This window comes from Archocentrus centrarchus, chromosome 19 (assembly GCF_007364275.1).
Source record: "Archocentrus centrarchus isolate MPI-CPG fArcCen1 chromosome 19, fArcCen1, whole genome shotgun sequence".
Taxonomy (NCBI): Eukaryota; Metazoa; Chordata; class Actinopteri; order Cichliformes; family Cichlidae; genus Archocentrus; species Archocentrus centrarchus.
In genome coordinates this window covers 21,169,838-21,197,692 of record NC_044364.1, presented here as the reverse complement: position 1 = coordinate 21,197,692, position 27,855 = coordinate 21,169,838, and the positions used below count along the sequence as shown (strand labels likewise).

Genomic DNA, 27,855 nt, shown 5'->3' with positions numbered 1-27,855 from the left:
CCAGTTGGAGGGTGAGGGGAGGAAGACAGGACAAAAGACACAGTGTGGAAGAGAGCCAGAGATTAATCATAACGGGTGGTGTATAAAGAGAGTGAAAAGAGGTGAATGAAGAAGAAAGACTCATGAGAACCCCCCAGCAACCTAGGCCTATTGGAGCATAATTAAGGGAGGGTTTAGGGTCACCTGATCCAGCCCTAACTAGGACTTTTTCATCTTCATCCCAGGGTTTATGTTTGGGTTGAAGTCTCCAGAATCATCTCAAACCTGACAGATGGCTTTAACTTCAGGTATATCCTTGTTTGCTGCCTCCATAATTCAAGAACCACATCCACACAGTGAATGAGTACTGCTTATGATCGTTTTCAAAACATGTTTAGTGGCTTGGAACTTTGCCCGTTTCTTTGTGCTTTCTTTGTGCTTGCTAGCGTGGTGATCAAGCAGCAGATATGCTGACCCTGACCCCAGCTCTGTACCAATCATCAGCCTGCCCAGGTATTCACATCACAATTCCATCCATCTGCCCATCCATCCATGCATGCATCCATCCATCCATCCATGTTCATTATTGCTCATCCAATTCAGGTTCAGAGGGGGAATTGGCACAGAGTTTGGCTGGGAAGTGTGGTCTGAGAGAGGATCTGCCGTTGCAAAATATCGTAAAGAAGTGTGAGAGAAATCTGAGTGTGTGAGGGTCACAGCTTTTTCTGTGAATTTTGGAAGAACGAATGTTTGTTTCTGGAAACAACCCTGAAACTGTGTGTGTTCAACCTCAGGGGTCAACAGCAACAGGAAACCAAACACATGTGATTAGCATGATGAATCCGCACCACTTGACCTCTGACCGCTGCTGTAATTGGAAACTAGAGAAGCTGTCAGGCAGTAGCATGCTCCTCTCCGTGTTCTTAGCGTGTTCCCTGTGAGCTCTCACTGTGTCCTTGTCTTGTTCTCTCTTCATGTTCTTGTTTATCTCAGTTGTTGTTTGTGTGTCCTTGGAGTGTTTGTTGAGTTGTGTCAGAACATTTGTTAGGGTGTTGTAATAACGCTCTCTGAATGTTTTATCCATGTTCAGTTTTAATTAGAAAATGATCCCCAACAAGCTGCATGGGAAAAACAGACCAGCAGAACTTAACGGGCAGAATCATCAGCTAACAGCAGAATCTGCTGCCACTCTTCCTTCAGTCTGCTGCTGTGTCAGGGTTACAAACCACCTGCAAACTGTTCCTCCAGTGAAGAAAGGAGCAGGAGCTGTTTATTCAGTACCACTCTAAATTTGACCACTGCAACACACCAGCTGCTGTGCTGTCTGTTATGTGGCGCTGGCTGATCTGCTTGTTGAATTAAATTTGAAGACTGACTTTTCCTTATTTTTGATATATTACACATGATGGAGTCACTAATATTTTGTTATCTTATGTTAAATTGTTGAACTATTTGCCCACACAGTCACATTTCATATGTTGTCTTTGGATTATTTTCAGTTTAATTATTAGGTGTTTAATGATGATTTACAAATTACTGCAATTCTGGGTCTCAACTTTTTTTGAAAGCTGAGTTGTACACTGTGTGTGTGTGTGTGTGTGTGTGTGTGTGTGTGTGTGTGTGTGTGTGTGTGTGTGTGTGTGTGGTCAAATGTGTTTGGGCCTGTCGCTCTAATTATCACCAAATGCTGGACAGGTTTTTGCTAATTAGCATCTGCGGCTGGTTTGAACATGGAGCTAATTAACAGCTATTATGACTCTCTCTCACACCCACACACACACACACACACTTACACATGCACGCACGCACACACACGGATTGCTTTTTTATAGTCAGAGACAGAATATGTGATTTGCACACTTATGAAGAGTCGTGTGTGTTTCAGTGTCAGATGGTATCACAGGCTGAAGAACTGAGCACCAGCTGTTACCACACACACACACACACACACACACACACACACACACACACACACACACACACACACAAACAGTAAACAGAGGCCTTTCAGGTCAAGGAGATAAGATGCAGTCCAGATGTGTCACAGCTGTGCTCAGATCTGATGTAAAGTCAGCGTCACGTTTCTCTGCAGTGAAAACGTTCTGAAGGAAAGTCCCAAAGTTTTCTGATCTTAGAGAGCAAACCTCCTTCATAAAGATGTTTTCCTCCATAGGTTCTGCTCGTCAGCGCTGTGGTTCTGTCCAGACTCGGGTTCAGGTTCTCAGTTCTGGTTCAGAGCAGGATGTGGCTGGTTTTTAATCCAGACAAGTTTTTAATTCCACTGAATCAAAAACCACTGTCTTTACTGAACCACAGTCAGAATTACTGTGTTGGTGCGAAATATTACGTAATGTTTATAGAATTTGAGATAATCTTTGTATGAAGACAGTCAGAAACAGAATCTGCATCTGCAGACCCTCAGTGAATTTCTACCCACTACTGTAATATCAGAGCCATTGGTGGAAGAATAGCAGATGTATCCTGGTCTCCAGTGTCTCAGTCTTGGACTTTTGTTATCCTCCCTCCACCCTGAGCTCCTCCTGCAGACTGGGATGCAGCTCACCACCGAGCAGCCTCATTCATTCAGAAGGTTAAATGATTCAGGTGAGTTTGAACTTAATTTATGAGGTTACGCTCAGTCTTGGATACTTTATTCAAGACTCTCAGGTCTCTGAAGGTAGGTTAGATAAAACTATATTAACCATTTACTGCACCAGAGAACAAAGACCACCCCAAAAGATGACAGCCAGTTGTGAAGATTGCTCTCCTAACAGGGCGTATTAATACTAAAATCTTTTCTGCTAAGATTAGAAGATTAGATTAGTCTCTTCAGCTCTCTGTAGACTCTAACTCCTGTTTGAGACCTAACAAAAAAAAAAAAAGCGAGATCTGCTTTATTTCATACCTTCACAGTATGGGATGGGTGAATTTTGACCCAGGCCAAAAGTTCCCTCATAATAAGTGTCTATACCAAAATTTGAACTACAGCTCTATTTAGAATATCTAAATAGACTGAGTGTATTTTTTAGGATTTACAACACTTGTTTTTGGAGGAAAATCATCTGTTATCATACAATAGCAGGTCCTGTTTTAACAAAGACATGAAAATAACACAGCAAAAATGATTTAAATATAGTCTGCTTAAAGATGTTGTTAAAGAATGAAATTTCGGGTATTTTACAGTATGTAAGGGTTAAACAGAAAAATGCTCTGCAGTCACTTAGAGAAGTAACATTAACGAACTCACTGGTGCTCTAAAAGCTCCATGTGTACCATCACCACTGAGTTTCCAAAGAAAACAGATGCTGCCAACAAAAAAACAGCTGCATGTGAACACAGAGCTGTAAACAGCTGCTAAAGCTTTGGTCCCCCACAGCCTGACATCAGTTTTTATAGGAACTACTTCCTCAGCAGAAAGTAGTTCCGGCTGAGCAGTTTCAGGCTGAGTTGCACTAAAACAGAACTGAAACCTGACATGGATCAGAAATAAAGACTGCTGTTTGTCATCTAACAGAAATCTGATTTATCCAGAAGTCTGATGCTCCTCCTACGGCAGACAGACAGGGTCAAACAGAGCGGCAGGAATATTCAGACCCTGACATTTTACTGCTAAACAACTTAATGTCAGCTGTCAATCATTCTCTCTCTCTCTCTCGCTCTCTCTCTCTCTCTCACACACACACACACACACACACACACACACACACACACACACACACACACACACACACACACAAACACACACACACACACAGGCTCCTCCTCAGTTTTCAGACTCTGATCTACAGAGGAGGAGGAGGAGGAGGAAGATGAGGTAATTAAATTAGATAATGAGGAGTCCATCAACTCTCTGTTCACAGTAAATGAAAACAGACAGCTCCTCCTCCTCTGCTCTTCATCACAGTGAGAGGAGGAAGTTATTAACAGTTGGACCAGCAGGCCTGAGATCCCTGATTCCTCTTCTGTCTATGAACATGTTTAACTTCCTCAAATGTTCACTGCATTATCTAATTTGAATTCATCTGCCAATGAAAATCCCTGCAGCTATGTTTATAGAAATATTCATGGACCATAACTTGAAATATCTGAGACTCTTTTTTTGTATCATCTTTCCTCTAATTAATCTCTGACTCTAGTTAAAGCATCTAATTCAATATTCATAAAAAAAACAGCAACTGAAAACTCTCTTAGTAATACAAAAGATTTCTCTACGAGTACATCGTTATTCTACAAATTGAGAGAGCACTACTAAAAGTGTCCTTTATAGTAAGCGCAAACTTCTTATGGCCTCTGACAGTGGACTCATCTCTGTGTTTGTCCTGTTTGACACTGCTGATCTCAATATTTTTCTACAGAGATTAGACCACATTGTTGGTATTAAAGGAAATCCAGTTTGTTTATGTTAACAAGAAGTCTTCCTCACACAAAACTTAGTGATGGAGTTCCACAGGGTTCTACACTGGGACCACTTCTATTTACAAAATACCTGCTACCCTTAGGCAGTATTTTTTAGAAGGCATAGCATGCATTTTCACTGTTATGCAGATGATGCTTCTACATTCAGACAAACTGAAGTTATTGTATTTGGCACTAAAAACCTCAGATGATGGCATGTATTGGCCTCAAGTAAGGGGGACTGAGGAACTACTCAGCAGCAGCCATTTAGCAGACCAGGAAGTGCCTGTTCTTCCTCATACCTGTTCTTTGTAAGATGGAGCACATTTAAATATTTGATTAAGCTCATTTCATTATTAAATAAGCACTGAGCAGCTGATGTTTCATATTACAGGCTGAAGCTCTGACCAATCACACACCAGCTCTGCACATGGATCAATAAAATGTCAGTAGGGTCTTATTCTGTGGGATTTTAATTCTTATTAAAGGTGATCTTGTTAAGTGTTCGCTTCTCATTAAGATTCAGCTGACAGAAGGAGAAAGGATCATTAAGTGAAGAGGAAATTTAAAAAGAGTCAAAGTTTAATTTTACAGCTCAGAGGAGACATGAAGGGAAAAAGCTGAGAAAGAGAACCTTCACAGGAAGTGACATAATTATGCCATTGGCTGTGGCCAAGTTAATAAGATAAATGTACAAGAGGAAAACAGAAAAGAAAACCAGAAGGGTACTCAGTAGTACCTCTCCCACCTTTCTATGTGCTGATACTACGCTGCAGTAGATATTACCCAATGCTGTCATAGTCCATCATATATTACTAGATCACAAAGACTAGAAATGTATTTTATTGGCTCCTAAAATGTGTAAAATGTGATTTTATAGTTGTATTAAAAAAAGAGATCTGCACAAACAGATACATGGTTATGCATCGTAAGAACATGCTCAAAAAAATGAAATGAAAAAATATGAAAGAAAAACAAACACGTGTGTGTGATTTTTGTGTAGGGTTTCAGGTCACTTTACATAATTTAAGATAGAAAAAGACAATTAACTACAGATAATAATTATTAACAGTAATTGTTTATACCAAGTACCAAATTTCATCACGATAGCTGAAAAATGTCACCAAAGATATGCTAAAGAGGTTTTTTAAAGTTTTGAAAATTTCAGGTGACCTTGACCTTTGACCTTGAAAATTTAATCATATGTTCTTGGGCCCCTAAGGAATATTTCCACAAAGTTTTATCAAATTTGGTTCAAAAACTTTTGAGTTATATTGCTGGCAGAGAGACAGACCGACAAACAGGAGTGCAAACATCGCCTCCCTCCACCTGTTGCTGCGTGACGTAATAAGACAAAAATGGGCTCCAAACAAAACAAGAAGCACTCAGAGAGCACAAACCTCAGCTGAGGCTGCGCCCTCTCTGGGCAGTACTTCCTTCTAAGTGAATAATGTTGGATTTTGTATGTATTCATTTTGTTTTCTTTGTTCTTTTTAAAAGTACTTTCAGAAGTTTGTAGTGCAGGAAAAATCAGATCAGCCTGACAGATTTTTACTCTTATTATACAAACATGATGTAGGAGCAGGTCATGATAATAGGCACTGATTTGTGGACAGGAATAAATTGAGCTTATTATATAATATTATATTGCAGCATATTTCTAACTAACCAGGCAGCTCATTCTCTCTCTTGCCACCTTATTTAAGGCTAAAACATATTTTGGGGTCACTTGAAAGAAATGCAGATGCGAAATGTAAAAGTGAGGTCAGAAATCAAATGTGACATGATATTTGGATGTAAACTATAATGTGTATGTATGATGTATTTAGAATCCACATATACAAGTATCATACCTAAATATTTACCAATACAAAGAAGGGGAGCAGAATCTGAAGCAGAGTTTTAAATATAAGACATTTTATGAAAGTTTGGGCTTATTTGCCGTTGAAGAAGAGGTCAGAGGTCCAAAGTAATGTGATATTTAGAATCCCCATATATTATTCCCTAAATGCCAATATGCTGTCAGTACAAACAAAGGCAGTAGAAAACATAGTTTTAAATAGAATAGTTTCAATAGGAATTCAACCACTCAGATTTAAAGGGGACAAAACATTTTTGAAGAGGTGTAAAGCTATTTCGCAATGTCCTTTAACTTTAATCTTTAAAATATTAAAAATGATTGAATCAGAGCTTTTTACATCATATGCAGAACAAGAAACAGAAAACTGCCTAAAGTTGATTGTAGATGGATAAAGATTAGTTTTAAATGTATTTTACAAAAAAAAAAAAGTAAAATACCTGGAGAGATGCAAACCAAATTTTACTGTCTTTAGGATCTAATAACCAAATGTTTTAAAGTTCATACTTAATTTACAAACTTGAATATTTTAATTTTTTCTCTTTCCAAAAAGCTCAGTCTTCATTAGAGGTTCAAAGAACTGAGGCTGAGGTTTCACCTGACACCAAAAACCATAAGATAAGTTTTGATGTAAGTAGTAATTTGTTAGGTGACTTTAAAAAACACAAACAAAATAAACAAAAAACATCACAGCCCATAAAATTTTTTATACATATATGATAGTATTGTCTGCATATCAGCAAACAGAGCAGTAAATCATTAATAAAACAGTTGTCCTAAAACAAAACCCTGAGGCACGCCTTTCTGCTGAGTAATCACATCTGAAACAGCACACTGATTTCTGTCATGAATATACAAGTTAAACCACAGCAATGCATGCTGGGAAAGACCACAAGCATGGAACTTTTCCAAAATAAAAAAAATAAAAAAATCAAAAGCTGATTGAGATCAGAAGTTACCAGAAGCAGAGAAGCCACTGAAGCCACTGCACTTACAGGAGCAGAAGATCAAACTCAAACCAAAATGATGTTACAAAAACCTTTATGATCAGTTAAATCCTGAAAGCAACAGCAACACGGACTGGCAACCAGCAACCACAGATCACAGAAAATGCTGAGCAACAGGGGCAACAGTTTCGCACTCTCACTGTGTGCAGTTGACAGAAGTGACAACAGCAGCGTCGGAAGTGTTTGAAGGTAAAGTCAATGACATCATCAGAGAAGGTTAAACGCTCGCTGCTGTGAGTGACAGACAGATGATGTTGTGGCAGCTCGTTAGTAGATGCCTCGTTAAGAACTCTTTAACACAAACAATAAATAACAAAACAAAACACAAAGATGTCACTCCAACTCTGTGTGTGTGTGTGTGTGTGCGCGTGTGTGTGTGTGTGTGTGTGTGTGTGTGAGAGAGAGAGAGACCTTTGTACTTAATTAGCCCATCTGATGCAACGTAAAGCTGAATACTGAAATACCAACAGTGTGTGTGTGTGAGGTGCAGCCAGAAAACCACACACACTCATTTCTTTTTTTTTAAATCGTTAATCAATAGCGATGTGTCTCTACCGGCAACGCTTACTGACGATCAATACTTACAAACACACACACACACACACACACACACACACACACACACACACACACACACACACACACACACAAGGAGACACCAGTTAAATACCAATTAGACGTTGCAGATTTATCTCCTCTGAATCTGTGTCCTCGTTACAGTGAAGGAGGACAGAGGAAGAGAAAAGATGAAGGAGAAGAGAGGAAGATCTCTGAGTGGAGGAGAAGGAGATGAAGAGGTGAAGAGGAGGTGACGAGGAGGAGCAGTTTGTGAGGATAAAGAGGAGAGGAGAGATTTGGTTGTAAAGTCAGTGAGCGTCTCCGCCATCAGAGCGTCTGATGTCTAATGATGAACAAGACGATCAATACATCACCTCTAACTCCTGACAGGGCAACACACACACACACACACACACACACACGCTCACACACACACACACACACACACACATGCTCTCACACACACAAACACACACACACACACAGTTGCACAGTGTGATCATTTTTCTGCTCCTGAATCGAGGCTCAGAGTGTGTGTTGGATAAAAACTGTAAAAAAGCCAATAAAAAAGGGATTCTCTTCATCTTCCCCCCCAAATTTTAAGATGAAACTACATGAGTATAAATTTATAATTTTATAATAACGTATAATAAATGTATAAATTAATAATTGATCATAAATTGAATGATTTTATCTCTGAATGTCTCATCTTGTCCAACAAACAGTATAAATATGTCTAAACCGCTCTCACCCTGTCCCTTAATGTGTCTTTTATTGACGTGTTTTAATGACATGTGAAACAATAATTCTGATCATTCAGAGAAACACAGATTGTTTGTTAAAGTCATGTTGCTGAGTATCCACATGGTCAATTTAACATAGCTTAAGAAAAAAAAGCTATTGGAGGGTGATCAGGATGTGATGCCAACATGAAATTCAAAGAAAAATGCTTTTGAAATTTTAAATTTAAGTTGCAGAACGAAGACGACGGTCAGTAAAGTGTGCCATGGAAAGCCCGACACTGCAGGCAAGACAGCTGGAGGCATCGACTCTGTGCTCCATAATAAGAGGCTGCTATTAATAAACCACCGCCTGATGTGTTGTGTGTGTTGAAGTCTTGTGGTGAGAAGTTTAGAAGCAGAGAATAAAAAGCTAAAGGGCGGCTTCAGATAGAAGATGGAAAGCAGAAAGTTAAACCCGGTCATGATTGGACCAACAGGAGACATCACACAGGGCAACCTCACAACCTTCCAAAGAGGAGCTCACACATGGACCAGACCACTGGACCAGAGCTTGTGTCAGGACCCAGAACCCAGACTGCAAGGACACCAGGAGAGGGAGGCACTCTTAAGAACCACAAAGTTTAATTTTTAAAACTAAAAAAATCATCCCTACAGTTTTTAATAAAATGCTCTGCTAGCCTTACAGAATAAAAATAATATTTCTAAAAACTCTCAGGAAGTTTGAATGATAAAAAGTAACTGTCAGTGAAGGATGTTTTTAGCCTGTTCATCAGTTCTTTGATGGATAGTTTCTCTCTTTCAGTTTGACTTCAGATCAAATTGTCCTTTATGTGACCTATGAAGTAAGAGTTTGACCCCTTCAGCCAAATTATCCAGCCAAACTTTATTTATATATATATATATATATATATATATATATATATATATATATATATATATATATATATATATATATATATATATATATATATATATGTGTGTGTGTGTGTGTATATATATATATATATATATATATATATATATATATATATATATATATATATATATACACACACACACACACACACACACACACACACACACACATATATATATATATATATATATATATATATATATATATATATATATATATATATATTCCAGTTCAGTTATTGTGGCTTCACTGTATTGCAGATTTTTTAAAAAGAATATTACTAATGCATAGTGCATAGGTATTTCTGTAACACCCTATAACTATCACTCACTTAATAGAAGTAACGACCGAGGGCAAAGAGGCAAAGATACTGCACCACCTTCATCGTGCTCAGTACTGCACAGCCACATAATTCATCATCTTCATCATTCAAGTTGTAGTAAGAGAGTGGGAAAGGTTTATAGGCATGTGGTAAGGGTTTATAAAGCCTTAAAATATATATAATTAATAAAAATATATATTAATATAACACTGCTAAAATTCAATTTCTCGTTTTTTTTGTCTCTTAAATTACTGTACTTCTTTTACATCAACACAAGCGCAGATTTTCACCCTCACGATAGGTGAGGATCACTGTATATATGATTCACTCTAAACACATTTGGTTGTGTCCTGATGATTTTGTTTTGCACTGATTTTTCTGTATGAAAAATGTTTTTTCTCTTTGACCCAGTGATCCAAATGCCTTTTAGATAATTAATCAATCCTCAGAATTCTAATGTTAATTATATTGATTAATTAGCTGATTGGTTTGTTTGTATACACACAGCTAATCTTACAAATATTTGACTGCTGCCTGACACTTTTATGGAAATCGCTGGTTAATTAGTCTTAGTTTATTTATATGTTCTCCCGATTGCTTCATGCCCCCCCCCCCCCCCCCCCCGAAGCCTTAAACCCTCAGGTGAGCCTGCCAGTCAGCTGTTTAATTTGACTTTATTTGTGCTTCCTGTGAACGGCGTGTTCGGCAGTGAAACAGCAGCAGATGGTGTGTTCAGGGTCACACTCTCCACTCCGTGACTGTTTCCCAGGAAGACTAAAATATTCAGCTACACTTCATCTCTCCATTGACTCCCATGCATTCATACATTTAACATTTAGCCGGCCGCGGCCCTCTGGGGGCCCAAACATTATTCTGCTGTCAGTCACCCTGAAACACGGCCAGTAATGAGATTCCATCCAAAACCAACCTGCAGCATGAGAGGGAAATCACACCTACGCCCGCTAAATGATTGACAGGCCGTCGTCCTCCCATAATCCCATGCTGCAGACACCAGAGACCCTCACAGACAGGAGATTGTACCCCCCCTCCAAAAAAAATTTCTCACATCAGGTATTCAGAGCGAGAGCATGAAAAGATGAGAGCTGGTCCCATCACCACCATCATCAGCAGCTACAAACAGGCAGACAGAAAGATCGACGGCGAGCTTTTTAAAGACAGAAAAGACGTGAACGTGACTGAAGATCATCGCATTAAAACGTTCTCACAGTCGGCACTCAGAGGGGATCGTCCCATGATCGCTGACCCTCCAAAGCTCCCATCCTCACTCAGAACAAAGAGACAGACGAGACGGTGCTGGTGAGGCTCACCCTGCGGGCTGAGGCCCTTCAGAGGCCGTGAGAGAAAATAACCTGCACAGAGAACAACTCACACAAAGGCAGTAACTAACAGCAACACCACAGGAAGCCTGACAGAGGAGCAGTGGGCAGAAATCACTTCACTGCTCTGAAACTATGCCTCCAGAGGACGAACTGAAAACATCTCAGAGGACCAATGCCCATGCAGGTTCTCAGTCATCCAGGTCTGGATGATTTAAGGTTCTTGAAATATTTTCAAGAACCTTAAAAAAGCCCAGTTCCCTTTGACTCGAGCACATTATATTATCTCAGAGGTCTGGAACTAAATGATGATCGCAAAAAACAAAGGACATCCTTAACATGTGATGCAGGGCAGAGTAAGGGTCTCCGTGGTGAGACTCAGGGTGTCACAGCATGAAGACTGAAACAGGAAGAAGCTGCAGCTCCGCAGCCTGTTAAACAGTAGTCATGTTTGCAGATGATACCGCACCGTTCTCACGTGATACCTGCTGCGAAATGTAACACTGATAAAAAACCTGCATGAACAGCAAATGTTCTGCAACAACACAATAAAAACCAACTAACAGACATCACCATCAAAACTTCCTCAATCCATCATTTACATAAAAAAACAATGTACTATTTTATATATACTATTTTCTACACAAATTGGGCATTTTTTTTCATAAAACACTTATAAAACACAGCTTAAGGAAAATGCTGATTTAGTATATATAGCGTACGTGTGTGCATATGTATGATTGTAAGAATTTCATGGATAAAGAAGGAATTAAAACTGTGAAGTTTGAAGGATGCAGTTGGTTTTTTAAATTAAGATTTCAGATAAACACAGTAATTGTAAAATTCCTATGTATTATATGTAATAATAATGAAAATTACTGGTAAACTTTAAAGCTACTGTCCTGTAGTCAGAGTATTAATGAACTAAGTGTACTTAAGTGCTATCAAGAATGAAGTAGAAGTGCAGGATATTTTGGTTTTTTTGAAACACTTGTTTAAAATTTGATTTTCTGCAGCTAGAAACAAGAAATGAAAGGTTAGAAAATTTACTTGAATAAATTCATCAGCAGCAAAAACAATTTTGAAGTCAAATTTAAAAATCTGTTAGTTCACACACTCAAAAATGAAATTTAAATTAAGCATTTTTCTTGTCTGTGCTCATATTAAACGAGTTTACTTTGAATATTGAATATCAAACAGGTGGCTGCGTCCTGTTTTATTTTGTTAATCTTTTCATTGCATGTCTGTTGCTTTTACATCCTGTCTTTGTCTTTTCACTCCTTTGTGACAGTCCGCCCCGCCCTCACTGCGTTCACCTGTTTTTGCCAGTTTTTTGCGTATTTATAATCCAGATTTTCTTCCTCATGCCGGCATCAGAGTTTATGTTTGATGTTACTTTCTTAACATTTAGCTTCTACATTTTAGGTCTTATGTTTCAACAATGCCAACAAAATAAAAGGGAAAAAGAACCTAAAAAAAGATTTTGGTGTATGAACCCTTTTTGTGCCTTAAAGCAGGCTTATTTGCTGGCAGCTGTGTGGAAGTCAGCAGTGGATTCTAATTTACTGAGTGTCCTGGATGTGAAACAGCAGAAATGAAACACTGTTGTGTTACTCTGAATTTTCTTAAAGTGAGAGTGAATGAATCGCGGTGTTTGTGCTCTCTCTGCAGTCTGACCCTGACATGTTTCCTGTTCACTGGACGCCGTCGAAAACACAGGAGACCTTCCCATCATGCATTTCAGCTGGCAGAGGGAGGAAAAAAGAGCTGCTGTAAAAATCACCACTTCTCTTTTCAAAAGGCTGCTGCAGTCACATCCATCCCTCCATCCATCCATCCATACTCCCCCCTCCTCCATCCACAGCCTCAGAGAAGAGGGAGGGGGAGGGAGGAATGAGATTAATACTCAGGAGGAGGACGAGAGCAGAGGAGGAAGAGGTAGAGGAGGGGGAGGTGAAAAGAGAAGAGGAGAGCGTATGATTCCTCATGGGAGGGAAGGAGGGAGGGGAGAGGGAGGAATCTGAGAGCTGAGAGGAGGAGGAGGAAGATGAAGAGGAGGTGCAGCCTTACCCACATCAGCCCAGTATCTCCACGAGTTATCCTGTTTGAATGATTTAAAGCAGAGCTGCACTTAATGTTCACCTTCCATTAGCCCTTAAATTCACTGAACTACTCAGCAATGAATCACGCTCCCATCACACATATACAATAGATTCATGTCAATGAAATTCAATTCAATTTTATTTATATAGCGCCAAATGACAACAGGTCACCTCAAGGCACTTTATACTGTAAGGTAAAGCCCTTACAATAATACAGAGAAAACCCCAACAATCACAACGACCCCCTCTGAGCAAGCACTTGGTGAAAGTGGGAAGGAAAAACTCCCTTTTAACAGGAAGAAACCTCCAGCAGAACCAGGCTCAGGGAGGGGCAGTCATCTGCCGCGATCGGTTGAGGATGATGGGAGAGAGACAGGACAAAAGACACAGTGTGGAAGAGAGCCAGAGATTAATAATAACTAATGATTAAATGCAGAGTGGGGTATAAACAAAGTGAAAAGAGGTGAATGACGAAGAAACACTCAGTACATCATGGGAAGCCCTCAGCAGCCTAGGCTATTGCAGCGTAACTCAGGGAGGGTTCAGGGTCACCTGATCCAGCCCTAACTATAAGCTTTATCAAAAAGGAAAGTTTTAAGCCTAACCTTAAAAATAGAGAGGGTGTCTGTCTCCTGAATCCAAACTGGGAGCTGGTTCCACAGAAGAGGAAAGCTGAAGGCTCTGCCTCCCATTCATCTCTTAAGTATCCTAGGAACCACAAGGAAGCCAGCAGTCTGAGAGCGAAGTGCTCTATTGGGGTGATATGGTACTATGATGTCTTTATGATAAGATTTAGCCTGATTATTCAAGACCTTGTATATAAATTAAATTCTGGATTTAACAGGGAGCCAGTGAAGAGAAGCCAATATGGGAGAAATCTGCTCTCTCTTTCTAGTCCCTGTCAGTACTCTAGCTGCAGCATTTTGGATCAGCTGAAGGCTTTTCAGGGAGCTTTTAGGACATTCTGATAGTAATGACTTACAATACTCCAGCCTTCTAATTTTAGAAATATTGCAAAAATACAACAAAGCAGTCCTACATATTTGTTTAATGTGTGCATTTAAGGACATATCCTGGTCAAAAATGACTCCAAGATTCCTCAGAGTGTTACTGGAGGCCAAAGTAATACCATCCAGAGTGAGTTTCTGGTTAGACACCATGTTTCTAAGATTTATGGGGCCGAGCAAAATAACTTTAGTTTTATCTGAATTTAGAACCAAGAAATTAGAGGTCATCCAGATTTTTATGTCTTTAAGACATAAAGACCTGGATGACCTAATTGATGTGGCTTCATGGATAGATAAAGCGGGGGATCATCTGCATAACAATGAATAATTATGCAATGCATTCTAATAATACTGCCCATTGGAAGCATGTATAATGTAAATATAATTGGTCCTAGCACAGAACCCTGTGGAAGTCCATAATTAACCTTAGTGTGTGAAGAAGACTCCCCATTTACATGAATAAATTGTAGTCCATTAGATAAATATGATTCAAACCACTGCAGTGCAGTACCTTTAATACCTATAGTATGCTCTAATCTCTGTAATAAAATATTATGGTCAACAGTATTGAATGCTTCATTGTGGTCTAGCTGGACAAACACAGAGATGAGTCCATCCAAACATCATTTGTAACCTTCACTGATGTTGTTTCTATACTGTGATTAATTCTGAATCCTGAATGAACCTCTTTAAATAAACCATTCGTCTGCAATGTTTTATTTGAACAGCCTTCATTCAGACTCTCTGTTGTCGTGACATCTTTAGAGTCAGAGCTCAGGTATGTAAATCAGATCACCTGAGTGTGACAAAGATAACTGACTAATAAACTTGCCCAGTGCTACAAAATCAAACCAGCCCAGCCTTCATGTTCGTACTGTTGGGTCTCATGTTTTCTCCATTTGCTTTCTGTAGCATCAAACCGCCTCTTTGTCAGAAGCTGAAAATCAATGGGCTAATGAACACAGAACTAAATTCCATAAGATACCGAACCAGAAAACTGTAACTTGCAGGAGAAGGTGGAGCAGCACTTCCTGTGCCAACAACTCCTAACATGTGAGGCAAGAAGAATATGAAAGTGCATTCCTGACACTCAGTGTATCCACTAAATATTCAGACAAAGAGAATAAGACAGAGAAGCTCCTTTATTTCTACGTCAGATTTCATTTCTCAAAGAAACCAACATCCACAGCATGTACAGATCACAACAGCCTCCCTCCACAGGAACCCAGCAAGAACTGGTAATTCAAGGTTCTGCATCTCTCTGGCATTTGAAGCACCACCAAGAAGTCCAGCCTCATTGTTTCTTCTTTATATTTTTAACAAAGCGGCCATTCTGGGACTAAACCTGGTTCCCAGGATGTCACCAATCTCTGCCCCATTCAAACACATTTCGACCAGACGTTTCCGATTCTGGACCAATTTTGCACACCATTGTCATGGCTCATCACTGAGCATCATTGAAATCTTACAGATTTCACCACTCTGATTGGTTTGAGGTGTGCTCAAGTCACTTTGGTCTCTGTGGCTATGAATCAAAACTGAACTCAGAGGTTTATTTGTCTGATGATGCCTGGTGAAGTTATGAAAAATGTTTCCTCTGAACAGTTCAGGCAGGATGAAGTCAGACTCACCCAAACCCAGTAGATCAGCTGACCCAGCAGCCCGGTAGATTTCGTTTATCACATCCTGCTGATAACTCATATGGGGGCGCTATTTAAGCTGCTTCAACCTGATAGCTGCTGCTGCCACTGCAAGCCGCTTTGCAACCCACCCCAGCTCCTCTTTCTTTCTGTTTCTGACTTTATCAGTGATCATATATGTTATTGATGACTGATCAGCTCTACGAGAGAATCGTTGCTGCTCACACAGAACACAACCTTTAACCATGGAAAAACAGAAATAATCTGTCTGAGAACATAAATGAGCATTCCTCCAACAAAACAGGAAGTTACATCATGCGCCACATGTTATCCATCTTTATTTAATTCATCTTTTTTTGCATCTGTTTGTTGCTCCCCGTGTGTTTGTTTGTAAACTCGCTGTAACAGTGAGCACACAAACAGTCTGACAGGATGATTCAAACACACATACACACTCAGGGATCTGTTGCTGCTAAAGTGTGTGTGTGTGTGTGTGTGAGCATGTGAGCGTGTGATGCTTCGTATCTGTTACCTGTCGATGATGACGGGGTCTGACGGCGTCTCGTTCCTGTTTCCGCAGCTCTTCTTATCACAGCAGCGACTGACACACAGACAGAGAGAATAATAAAAACAGATCCATCACAGCTCCGTCAGCGATTGCAGCACCTCATATTTCTTTCAGACAGCACAGCACAGGTGAGACACCTGCACATGCCCACTCTGTATTCAGGAAACAACCTCCAGTCTCATCTGGGGCAGAAGTCATAATGGAAATAAAGATCCTCCCCCTTAAACTTCTGACTAAATCCTGTTAAAGGTCACTGTTCACAGAGTAATTCAGCTCTTCAGGCATCTAATTTGAAGCAGAGAAGAAGCTGTACTCTCTAATGCTGAGCTCAGGTGGGTTTTGAGGGGACCCTTCAGTCTAGGTCTGGTAAGCGTTTCTGTGGTCTTACCTGCACATGATCTCGTGTGTCAGCAGAACTCGGCACATCTCCGGGTTCTTGTCCTGGCCTTCATAGATGATTGCCTGAAACACACACAAATAGGTAAGATGAGGATCACCTGTTACGCTTCCTCCCAGCCCCGTCAATCGGCCTGCAGCCGAAACAGCTCCATTAAAGCCGGTTTCATTCGTCTCAATTAGAGCTCATTATTAGCCATTAGTGCGAGTGTGAGAGGAGCAGGACGCAAACATTTGATCCTCTGAATGTTTCATTACAGCTGCAGCCTGCAGATATTCACATGAAACAGCTGGAATCAAACACATGAAAAGCCTTTCTGTCACAGAGAGCGCCGGCTGACGGCTTGCTCGTTAAAACGCACTAATTGAATGACTCGTTAGATTTAAATGCTGCTGCTGCTTTTCATTAGTGTCAAAACAGAGAGACGAGGCTGCTGACCCAGCGCTTTCTATTCCACAGGGACTGTGCCCAACAGCGCCTCCTGCAGGCACCGCAAACATAATTTCCATTAACTGTGCTGGTGGAGCGGGTTTATCCTCTGGAGAGCAGGAAGGAGAGTCCCAGAAAGCAGTAACACGCTTGGACCTAATCTGGGCCTCTTTTGGCTTTATACAAGTTGCAGAAAGTCCAAATCTGGCTACAAAAAAAAAAAAAAAAAAAACCTCCAAAAACATGGCGATGTCTGTAAGCATCATTTTCAAAAACCGATTGATGACGTCACAGCAAGGGGGGAAGTGATGTTTTCCTACTTTTTATGACTGAAATGAACCTGAACAGAAAGGAGCAGGTGAATGTGTGTCTGAGCGACACTGAGCGTGAACACGTTAACATGAAGCTGACAGACTCGCCACGTTCTCTCCATCGTTTCAGATGATGAGGAAACTGCTCAGACATGAACGCAGCAGATGGCGGCGGCTCTCTGCGATCGCAGGTTTATTCTGTAAGCGGCTCGCTTGCACGAGTCTGTAACAGCTGATTTATTGACACGACGGCAGCAAATCCAAACAAACTGTGACACAACGTTAAATCAATCTCTCTAATAAACTCAACACGGCAGCTGAGTGAGTGCTGCTAGTGCTTCGTTTCTCCACTGACATTTTTTACTTAAAACTAATTTAAAAGGACAATTCTGAAAACATTAAAATGATGAACATGCGCTCAGTGTTTAAAGGTTTTCAGACGGTATTTGACTTCGATGCTGCTCAGATTTCTGTTTGGAGGCTCTGAGAGAGAAACCTGAGCTATATTTCAGAGAAGGGGCGAGCGGGGGTGGGGGGGGGTTGTCTGTCAGATCAGGAAAACAAAAAATTGTCAGAAAACGTTTCAGGTGTCAGAAAGAAGTCGGCCTGAAACTCCATCTGACAGTTTGGACCGCAGAAGGGAGAAAAACTCGCTCTTAGTGTGAAATGTCTGCTGCTATGATTGGTCTGCTGGAGTTTGATTAATCAGCGCAAACCAATAATCACTCCTGTTGCTGCTGTTATTGATCAGTCTCCTCCCCTTGCAAATACTGATGATCATTAATCAATGATCTCACCTGTTTGGTCATGGAGTCGATGAGGCGGACGTACAGGTCCTGCTCCGTCCTTACTCCTGCACACAAACCAACAGTCATGATGTTTAACCTGAGCAAGCAAAGACGGGGCTGTGCTGGTCATGAAAACGAGCGCACCCACCGTTACTGTAGAGCAGCTGCAGCTTGTAGTGGATCCCGTTGTTGGTCTTCTCTCCTGTCGGCTCCTGGAACAAAGTAAGGAAACAAACTCAGGAGTGGGTACGTTTGGTTTGTGCACCTGGTGTGACCTCAGAGATCTGGGTGCGTTTGCTTTCGGCTCCCTTCAGATTGATCTGTGGCAGTGATGAGGCACACAGACTGGAAATAGGTACCGGCAGCCAAATTTTGTAAAGTCAAGGTTAGGAGGGTTGCTTTGCTTAATTTTGTTGTAAAAAAGAAGCATACAAAATTTCAGGTCAATATCTCTTAACATTTTTGAGATATGGCTCCTGGGGTACCCACTGATTTCACTCTATGCAAAAGTGCAATTAGCGTTTGTGAAACCATAGAAACAGATTTATGGCCATTTTCTAGTCGTTTCTAACCAATAGTTACACGTTTACAAGCCAAGGTTCATGGCAATTCAAAATTTTAATTTACATGAGTTTAAAAATCTGGCACTATCAAAAGGTCCAGGTGGCATTTTTGGGACACCATTATTTCAGGAAAGGACTCTGAAGAGGCAAGAAAAGCATAGATTTCTAATCTAATATCTAGACCTAGCTAGCCTATTTTTGTTAGGGCCACAGGAAGTTCAAAATTTAAGATATAAAGAAGATATAAAGGTCCAAAAATGCTTCCAAGCCGCTTTTTGACCGCGAAAAAAATGGCCGAAAATATATTTCCTAAAGAAAACATTGAATGCAGCACATGGCTTTGTTTACACCAGCAATCAATCAGAAGGCCGCATCATGATCACGTGACCGACTGTAACTCTGCAACACAAAATGGGACCAAACGAAGCCGCCAGCATGGACCCTAGCTGGGGTGAGTTTCAATGGTCCAGTTGGGTGTGGAGAGAACCAGCGGGGTTTGGGACCTGTTTGATTTAAAGAAATCTTCAAATCCTTTATTTTGGTGTAGAGATATGGAAAATATTCCAGCGGGAAGGGTTTAAAAATTTCATTAAAAAGGGGTGAAATGATGGACTTTTGAGTAGAAAAAAATGTTTAATTCATGAATCTGACATTGAGAGAAAGCTTGTAGAATGCTTGGGAATAATGGGAATAAGGTAAAGAACTTTTTTTTTTTTTTTTTTAGCTCCAGTCGCAACTCCTTTCAGGAATCTGCTGAAATGCAGCAGTGCGGGTCACTGGAGGTAAACAGCTGGGCCCAAATCTGGCAATTTTCTAAGTGGATTTGTGAAGATTAAGATTTTGAAACACTTATTGAAATTGGTATGTACGGGCTGAGAATTTCATAAACTTTTATTTGGTGTAAAAATATAAATCCCAACAAGCAGGCCTGAACAGTGGCAAGTTGCAATTGAACCATTTATCACTGTTTGAGTGGCCACTTGACCAACTCTATAGCTATTAGCTAGGTGCTGCCTGTACCTCCTGGAAACACAGTTTGGTCAGTGAGAGAAAAACTACAAAGATCTACTGGCAGAAAAAGAGCCTTAGAATAATGTGCAAGTTTGATACAATAACAATACTGCATTTTACTATGTTTACTCTGCAGGTAACTACCAAGCACACCTATCACAGGTGCTGCAGTCTGTGGTATAATTCCTGCAAGTAAATTATGGCACCGGGGCTGTGGTATCACTTTAACATCCAGCAGACTCTGCAGCTCAGGATGTTGAGTAGTGAGTTAGAAACGTGGCGCTGACAGTCTCAGCCATCCAGATAAATGTGTATTTCATATAAATATGAAATTATGTTAAAACAAAAGCCAGATGTGATGCAGGTGTTGATTAAAGTCTCAGTGTTGATTTGACTTGATTTTAGCTGATTTTTAGACGCCTTACAGAGTTTGGTCAGTTTGTCCGTGGAGCGTCTCCTACCTGTCAGGCTGCTGTGGGGGCGGAGTCACTAACGTTCTGAAACTCTGGTTTCAGGTTTGATCTCTGTTATTCTTCATAACAAAGAGGGTGTGTTTGATTTCTGTCACCTCCAACCTCCCTCCGTTTGGCGTCTGTCTTAGCTTTGGACACTGTGTGGTTGGTGTTTGGTTAATGTCCCAGCTCGCCCCTGTGTTTCTCTGTGTCTCACCTTTTCCTTCTCCACGAAATCGACGTAGGCGGTGCGTTCAATCTCAACGGGCTGACCCTGGCGGTCGTACAGAGCCAGCACGAAGTGGAAGAAGTTGGACTTTCTCAGGTTGGATGGAGGCTGCTTCTCAAAGTGAGCACGAGCTAACCCCACCCCGCTGAAAAGCAAAGAGATGAATGTATGAGAAGACAAAACCTTAAAGCACGCAGGACATGGAGGTCGAGGTCAGCGTGAAGGGACGCATACAGGCAAGCGTACACTGTGAGAAACATGCTGACGGCTGCTGTTAACACAGTTTACCTCCTGTGAGCTACAACAATAGTTCATTACTGTAAAATCTGCAGAGCACGATCAGCAGCTTTTTACTCATCATACTCCTATTTTAGTTTTCCTATTTTTATCCCCATAAACAGTTTCACATTCACTGTAAAATGCTGTCAAATGTTTGGGTCATATGCTCTTATTTTGGTGTTCCAGAAACTGTTTATTACTGTAAATGCATGTAAACGCTTCCATCCCTGATGCCTCATGCTGGAGCGGGTCTGAAGCCAGATACGAGTTCAGTTCTCCGACTCTTTGCAGCTCAAACACACAGAAGACAAACGCAGGTCGGACCTGATTAACTGCAGCTAAAGCTTCACGCAGTCCTCAGCCACAAAAACACAGCAAACGCATCCACGGCATTCAGAGTCTGAGCTCAGCAGGAAATAATCATCCAGACACGCTGAATTTAAACATCCACGGTCCCAGAAGTCACCACCACCTACATGCCCAAAACCTCAGCTCAAGCAAGAGTGCGAGACTTCAGTCTGATAAATTACAAATAATACTGCAGTAATAACAGTATTAAAATGTGTTTTGTCAAAGGCATTTAGAGTATTTATCCACATTGCAGAGATCAGTGAGAAGTCGTGCATTTATACGGCAGTACAAACTGATGAGTGTCTGAACACACTGTGAGCGTGTCAGCGGGAAACAGGAAAATAAAACACGAGTGCAAACACGCCTGATCTTTTTCAGGTGAGCTGTGTTTGGATGCTGAACAGCAGGTCTGTCGACTGTCTCTCAAACACTTTAAAAACCTTCTCACGGGTAAAAACCTTTCATCCAGAAGGTTTCCCTCATTTCACAGCGAGAAGGTGACTTTCTGATGGGACAAAATGTGTCAGAAATGAGAAGAAAAAAATCAGATTTAATGAGTTTAATCATGAAATAATAAATAAAATGAATAATTTAAGTTTAAACCAAACAGGAAAAGCCAAACAGAGGTCATCGGTGTGAGAAACACACACGATCCAGTTTATTCGTGTGTGTGAGCTTCATCTGAAGGTAAAAACCTTCATATATCCAACATCACACCAAACGTCCTGCACACAGAAACTTTATTTAAAGGTTTAAAAATCACAGGAGCGGAGCTTCGGGCTTTAACCTCCACCTTTAAACAACACGTTAAACATGCTAAAAACACGTCAAGGCTTCAGGGGACATTAGAGAAAATCAGATTCACACAAACTGTGAATCACACGCTCGGCTCCGTTTTTATAAATATTCATGTGAAGAAGTCAAACTGCAGCTTTGACCTCGACTGCAAACATCATCGGAATATCTCGCAGCGTTAAATCAGGACGGCGGCACAAAGACACAAACACGCCTTTAATATTTCACGTTCAGGATAAAAAGCGCAGAAACAACCTGCACTTTATTTCCATGACATTCATTTAAATTAATTAAGCAGGATGAGGTTTTTATAAAGCTTTGCATTAAAACTGTGAAAAAGGAAAAATAAATCAGTCTCAGACATAAATGATGCTTTTAATCTGAAGTCTCCATATTATTACAAAATGTTAAAATATCCAATTTCTCTCAGATTTCAGAATTAACTTTATTTTAAATTTTTAATTTATGTCATAAAATCATCTTCACGGTGTATTTCTAATGATCTCAGACTGAAAACTGATCACAGACCAGCATTTGTTTAAAGAAGTATTTCTAATATTCTGTCTTTATGTTTAAAATGAATTTCCTGCAGATGTGAACAGATGTTCAGATTAATTTAATTTAAATGTTTCTGTTCGGATGTTTTTATAAAAGCAGTTTTCAAACATTTACAGTAAAAACATGAATTTTGTGGCGTGTCCTCAGAGCTGATGCTTCAGTCTGCCCTGCGTGAGGAGAAAGTTTATCATCCTTAAATCTTTATAATGCTGAAACAGGTCAGACGGTCACAGGTGTTAATAATGTTAAACTGTGAGAACAATCTGATGCTCAGCTGGGGACCGCGCTCTGACGGCCGCCGCCGCCTCGTTTATTACATGAAGCAGTTTAACCTGAAATCCTCGACCGGGCGGACACACATGATCCAGACCCTGAAAACATGAAATCAGAGCGCAGGTAAAATAAAAAGCACTTCTCCTCAGCTCAGAAACATGTTTCACTTTTGGAAACCAACATGAAGAAAATGTTTGAGTCTTTGGCTCAAACTCAGGGAACATTAAAGATGAAATAAAAATCTTTTGGATCACTTTTAATAACCGATCTCTGATTCTTCCTCTCTTTGCAGTCATCGGAACGCTTTGAGTCAAACTCACATTTTACTCTGACTTCTTTTTCTGTTTCTCTCTGAGCTGCAGGAATATTTCCAAACTTCAGAAACAATTTTCCTCACAGAAACATTTTAAAATGGGATTTTTAATCTGTTTGTTTGACCTTCAGAAAAATTTGAAGCATCACTTTTTTTTTCTCTGGGTGAATATTTTTTTTCAGCTGCTGATTTAAAAATTCTTTTATTTGATAATTTTCTCTGACTTGCAGATTTCTTTTCTCTGCTTTCAGATGAAGTTTGGAATAAATGAAAGCAGCACTTAACTCTGCTGTGGGACCGCTGGGACTACAGCTCCCAGAATCCCTGCGGGGCGGCGGAGAGTTTACCTCTGAGCGGCCGTGTTGGCGTCCACCACGCCGGCCGAGTGCATCCAGGAGCGAACAGCCAGCGGCTCCTCCTTCATGTTGGCTGTGGCCCCGCGGGGCAGGTTGTCCTGGATCCCAAACATCTCAGGGGCCCCGACGCCGCGACCACCGACGCTGCAGCACAGCCGCGAAAACAAGAAGAAGAAAAACTCTACAGGGAAAAAGTCCAGCAGAAAAAAAAATGTGATCTACAGGATGGACCGAGGCTTCTGATTGGGCGACATTTTCTTCACTGAAACCTCGAAGTCTGAAACGAGGCGGTGAGGAAAAAATAAGAGGAGGAAGAAGGAGAAAAAGAGAAGAGGAGGTTATGAGTTTAAAATTCTGCAGAACTTTTCATCTGTTTTTCAGATTCAATTCAACTTTTTCAGGACAGAAAAAAAAAATCCACTCTGCGAGTTTTTAAGAGTTTTTTTTTTTTTTTACAAAAAATTCTCGGCCATCATGTTGAAATAAAGGAAGGAGGAGGAGGAGGAGAAAAAGGGAAAAGAGAAATAAAATCCTCAGAGGACGAGAAAATGAGGGGGAGAACAGAGCCGGGTCCAGACGGCGAATCGAGCAAAGTGTCTTTTTTCTTTTCCCCAAAGAGAGCAGGAGAGAGGAGGAGAGGCGGGCCGGGATGGAGGGATGAGGAGCGGAGGAGAAACTCTCAGCCCTGCGGCCCCACAGGACTGGACGCCAAAACCCAAAAACCCCACGGGTCTTCCTCCGAGCCGCTGACGACATCACAGCAGGGGCGGGGCCTGGCTATATAAGGAGAGGAGAGGTGAGAGAGAAAGTGTGTGTGTGTGTGTTATTGAGAGAGTGTGTGTGAGAGAGAGAAAGAGATGAAGACACGGAGGAGGGGGAGGAGGCACCAACCAACTAACCAACCAGAGAGAGAGAGAGCCAGGCCTTGATCACCCCATGAAGTCATCTGCTCTCCCTCTCTCCCAGTCTGACCCACAGTCTGAACCAGTCTGGTTTAAGGATGTTTGTCTGATCACTTCATGTGGTCTTGGTGGAAAGCCAGTGAGACATCCAGTCCTGCTCACGTGGTCCAGGTTCTGTTGTGTCAGACCTTGAATTAGGTCCATTTGTCCCTGATGGCCTCTGCTGGCTCCAGCCCAGCCTTCAGGAGGAGCTCAGGGTGGATGGAGGCGCAAAAACCAGACCGAGTTCACATCCAGTCTCTCATCCAGGTCAGAGGTTGTAGTTTCCTCAAAGTGGACCAAATCATTTCTGAACTTGATCCCAAACCTGAGAAGCACAGTCATCAGGTTCTGGATCAGGAGACTTCAGGACCATATCCCGTCCCGCTACTGGTCTTCATGTTTCTGAGACAATAAAAATCTTCTGTGACTCAAGTTTCCGATCACTTCCTGTTTGGTCTGAGGGACGGGTCTAAATGCTAGCAGCAGCAACCAGTGGGGTATAAAAACTGGTAGGACAAGACCCGTCCACTCGCTCTCTGAAAGCATGCTGAGAGGAAAAGTCGATAAATTTAAAAAGCTGACAGCGTTTGCAAATCTGAGCTTAAATAAGCTTGTGCCATCACCAGAGGGCGCTGTGACCTGAACGTAAACAGGTTTGGGCCTGTTTTTCCTGAGAGGGTGGTCTCAGAGGTGTCTGAAGACCAACGTCCATGAACCTTTCAGAAGTCGAATCATCTCTGAGTGTCCTTCAGTAAACGTCCAATCAGCAGACGCATTGAGTTCCAGTTTGTGCTGCAAACGTTTGCTGAGTTTCAATAAAAATAAAAGGCGATCCTCTGCTGTCTGCTGCTTCCTCCAGTTTTCGTCTTTCCTCTGAATTCTGAAAGTGTCGGCTGATCTTCATCGCCTCGCTCAGAAACTTCCTCTGAGACAATCTGACTGTCAGACAGGAAGTGAGGCAGGTTTTTCACAGTAACGGCGCTCCAGTCTTCAGGGGCGAAGGCCTCCGAGGCTCCGAGGGGTGGACCGAGTCAGGACTGAAAACCAACGAGATGAGGAAGGGAAAGAGAGAAGAGGAGGAGGAGAAGGAGAGAAAATCTGCCTGGAGGAAGAAGAGGAGAATAAAGAGCAAGCAGAGGAGGAGGATTCACAAGAAGAAGAGGAGGGGGAAAAAAAGGAGGAGAATCAAATTATTTATTATATAAATTATATCAGCTGAGAACAGAAAAATGATGACAAGGAGAAGAACGGGAATAAAGGAGGGAGGAAGGCAGGAAGAATGGAAAGGGAAGAGAAGAGGAGGTGAGCTTTCTCCAGGATGAAGGTGAGTGAACGCCTTCAAGAAAAAATATTTTAAACTAGAGTTAAATAAATCTCAGCTTCAGCAATAGAACAACCAATAAATCATCAATAATAATAATTATATTTAATCATAATTTTCATTTTATTATTAACAGAGTTGGTGTTTGTGAGCCTGCAGGTTTGGTCTGTAATAAAAAGCCGATAAGTCAATTAAATGGACGAATAAATGAGCCGTCTGAAGGAGGGACACAGTACAGGGGGTGGAGGGGGGGGGGGGGGGTCGAGGCAATCTGGTTTCCAAATGAGGCTTCGCTCTTTCGGGACAAATCCCCGACCTGCACAGAGGGGGGAGGAAGAGGAGTGAAAATGGAGGGGGGGGGGGGGGGGGGGGGGGGATGGGGGTCATAAATGTCTGCCCCCCCCCCCCCCCCCACACACACACACACACACACATTCATTCACAGTCACGCACACATTCATTCACAGTCACGCACACACGCCTCCTCTGCCTTCACTTAAACATCCTGCTTTTATTTAGCAACTGATTCATTTTACTTTTTCTACTTTTTAATAAAATATAAATTTATGTTTTTGTTTTTATTTATTTAAATTTAAATTTGTTCATGAATTCGTTTCCCTCCTGCGTCGTCTGTGCGCAGTGAGAAACTGTGAATCTCGATGTTCAGTAAATGAGACAATCGTATATTCTGATTAATTACATTTTTAAATAAATGACAAAAACACAAATGAGCCTTTAAATGATGTAAAAATGTTTGTGAGAAAAAAGAGTTTCTCTTTTTAAAAGGTTTGGATTAAAATGAAAGTAAATCAAGTGTTTAGTTGAATGAAAGCTTTAATGATTTAAATGTTAAAGTGAGCTGCAGGAGAGGAGCAGGAGGAAGAGGAGGCTGTAAATCTTGGTGTGCAGGTCAGCAGAGACGCGCTCCTGATTCGATTGTGTGGTTTTATTTAAATGTGCGTTTTATGATCTGAGCTCATCTACATGAAGAGAAACTCGGTTAGGGCCGGACTCCATCCATCAGCTGCGGGTGATCGATCCTCGCACGCTCGCGCTGACGGACGCGATCAATTATTTCCTCACGTTTCCATGTGAAGGTGATGTTTGACTTCATTATTGCAGCTTTTACCTCGTCTGTTTCTCCTCTGTGGCCCTGAATCCTAAAATCATCTGTTCAGGTGAAAAACGGTGACCGAGTCTCACCTGAGAGTCTCAGGTTTCCTCTAAATGATCAGGTTTATATCTATGCAGATTTTACCGGGTTTCTCTGGCAAAGACAAAAATAATTTCTGAGCATAATTCAGCCAAAAAAAAAAGTCAAATGAAGTCAGATGTTTCAGAAATAATAGAAGCTTAAAACCAGAGTGAATTCTTCTCTTCATCTTTCTCTCTTTGTTTTGTTTGCATGAAAATAAAAATCTCTTTTTAATGTTTCCCTGAATAAACAGTTTTAATGTTCATTTTCTGTTTTATTTCATTTGTTAATCTGATTAAATTCACAGGATTAAAGCTGCAGACAAGTCAAATTATTCAAAATGAAAAAAAAAAAAAAAATTCAAATATTTTAACTTGTTTCTTCGTTTCTCTGCAGTTTATCATCAGATTCACTGACGAGGCGCCGCGAGTCTCAGCGCTGCAGTGTGTGAGTGTGAGTGTGTGTGTGTGTGAGACAGCCCCGTCTTTATTGTGTGTGAAGTGGTTCCTTTTGTGTGTGTGTGTGTGAGAGAGAGAGAGACCATGCGAGCGCTCAACACACACACACACATTTGCATTTAAATAGCGACATCAACCAGCGTTCACGGCAGCAAACCGGCGGGTTTCCCAGATGTCACGGCAAAGTCAGATGGGCCAGCTGTCTCACACACACACACACACACACACACACACACACACACACACACACGGCTGACTCGGTAAAAAACATTCATTTGTTCAGTTTAAACTACAGCGGCGAGTGTGTGTGTGTGTGTGTGTGTGTGTGTGTGTGTGTGTGTGTGTGTGTGTGTGTGTGTGTGTGTAAAACATGAATGAGGTCTTCACTGAACCTGAACCC

The 27,855-nt window shown here is 41.1% G+C and overlaps 1 protein-coding gene across 4 annotated transcripts in view; it reads right to left on the bottom strand.

Moving 5' to 3' along the window:
* The window catches only part of ebf3a (EBF transcription factor 3a), a 65,447-nt gene extending 41,439 nt beyond the window's left edge, over positions 1–24,008 (bottom strand). The window contains exons 1-6 of one of the 4 annotated variants that reach the window (XM_030755918.1): positions 23,529–24,008; positions 20,601–20,757; positions 18,506–18,569; positions 18,367–18,422; positions 16,821–16,894; positions 16,397–16,465 (exon numbers count right to left, since the gene is read on the bottom strand). In XM_030755918.1, coding sequence (XP_030611778.1) covers positions 16,397–16,465; positions 16,821–16,894; positions 18,367–18,422; positions 18,506–18,569; positions 20,601–20,757; positions 23,529–23,650 — 542 coding nt within the window. In that variant the 5' untranslated portion in view covers positions 23,651–24,008. The remainder of the gene's footprint in view (positions 1–16,396; positions 16,466–16,820; positions 16,895–18,366; positions 18,423–18,505; positions 18,570–20,600; positions 20,758–23,528) is intronic. The other 3 variants (XM_030755917.1, XM_030755916.1, XM_030755915.1) reach the window with 3 other exon arrangements.
* Positions 24,009–27,855: the final 3,847 nt, after the last annotated feature.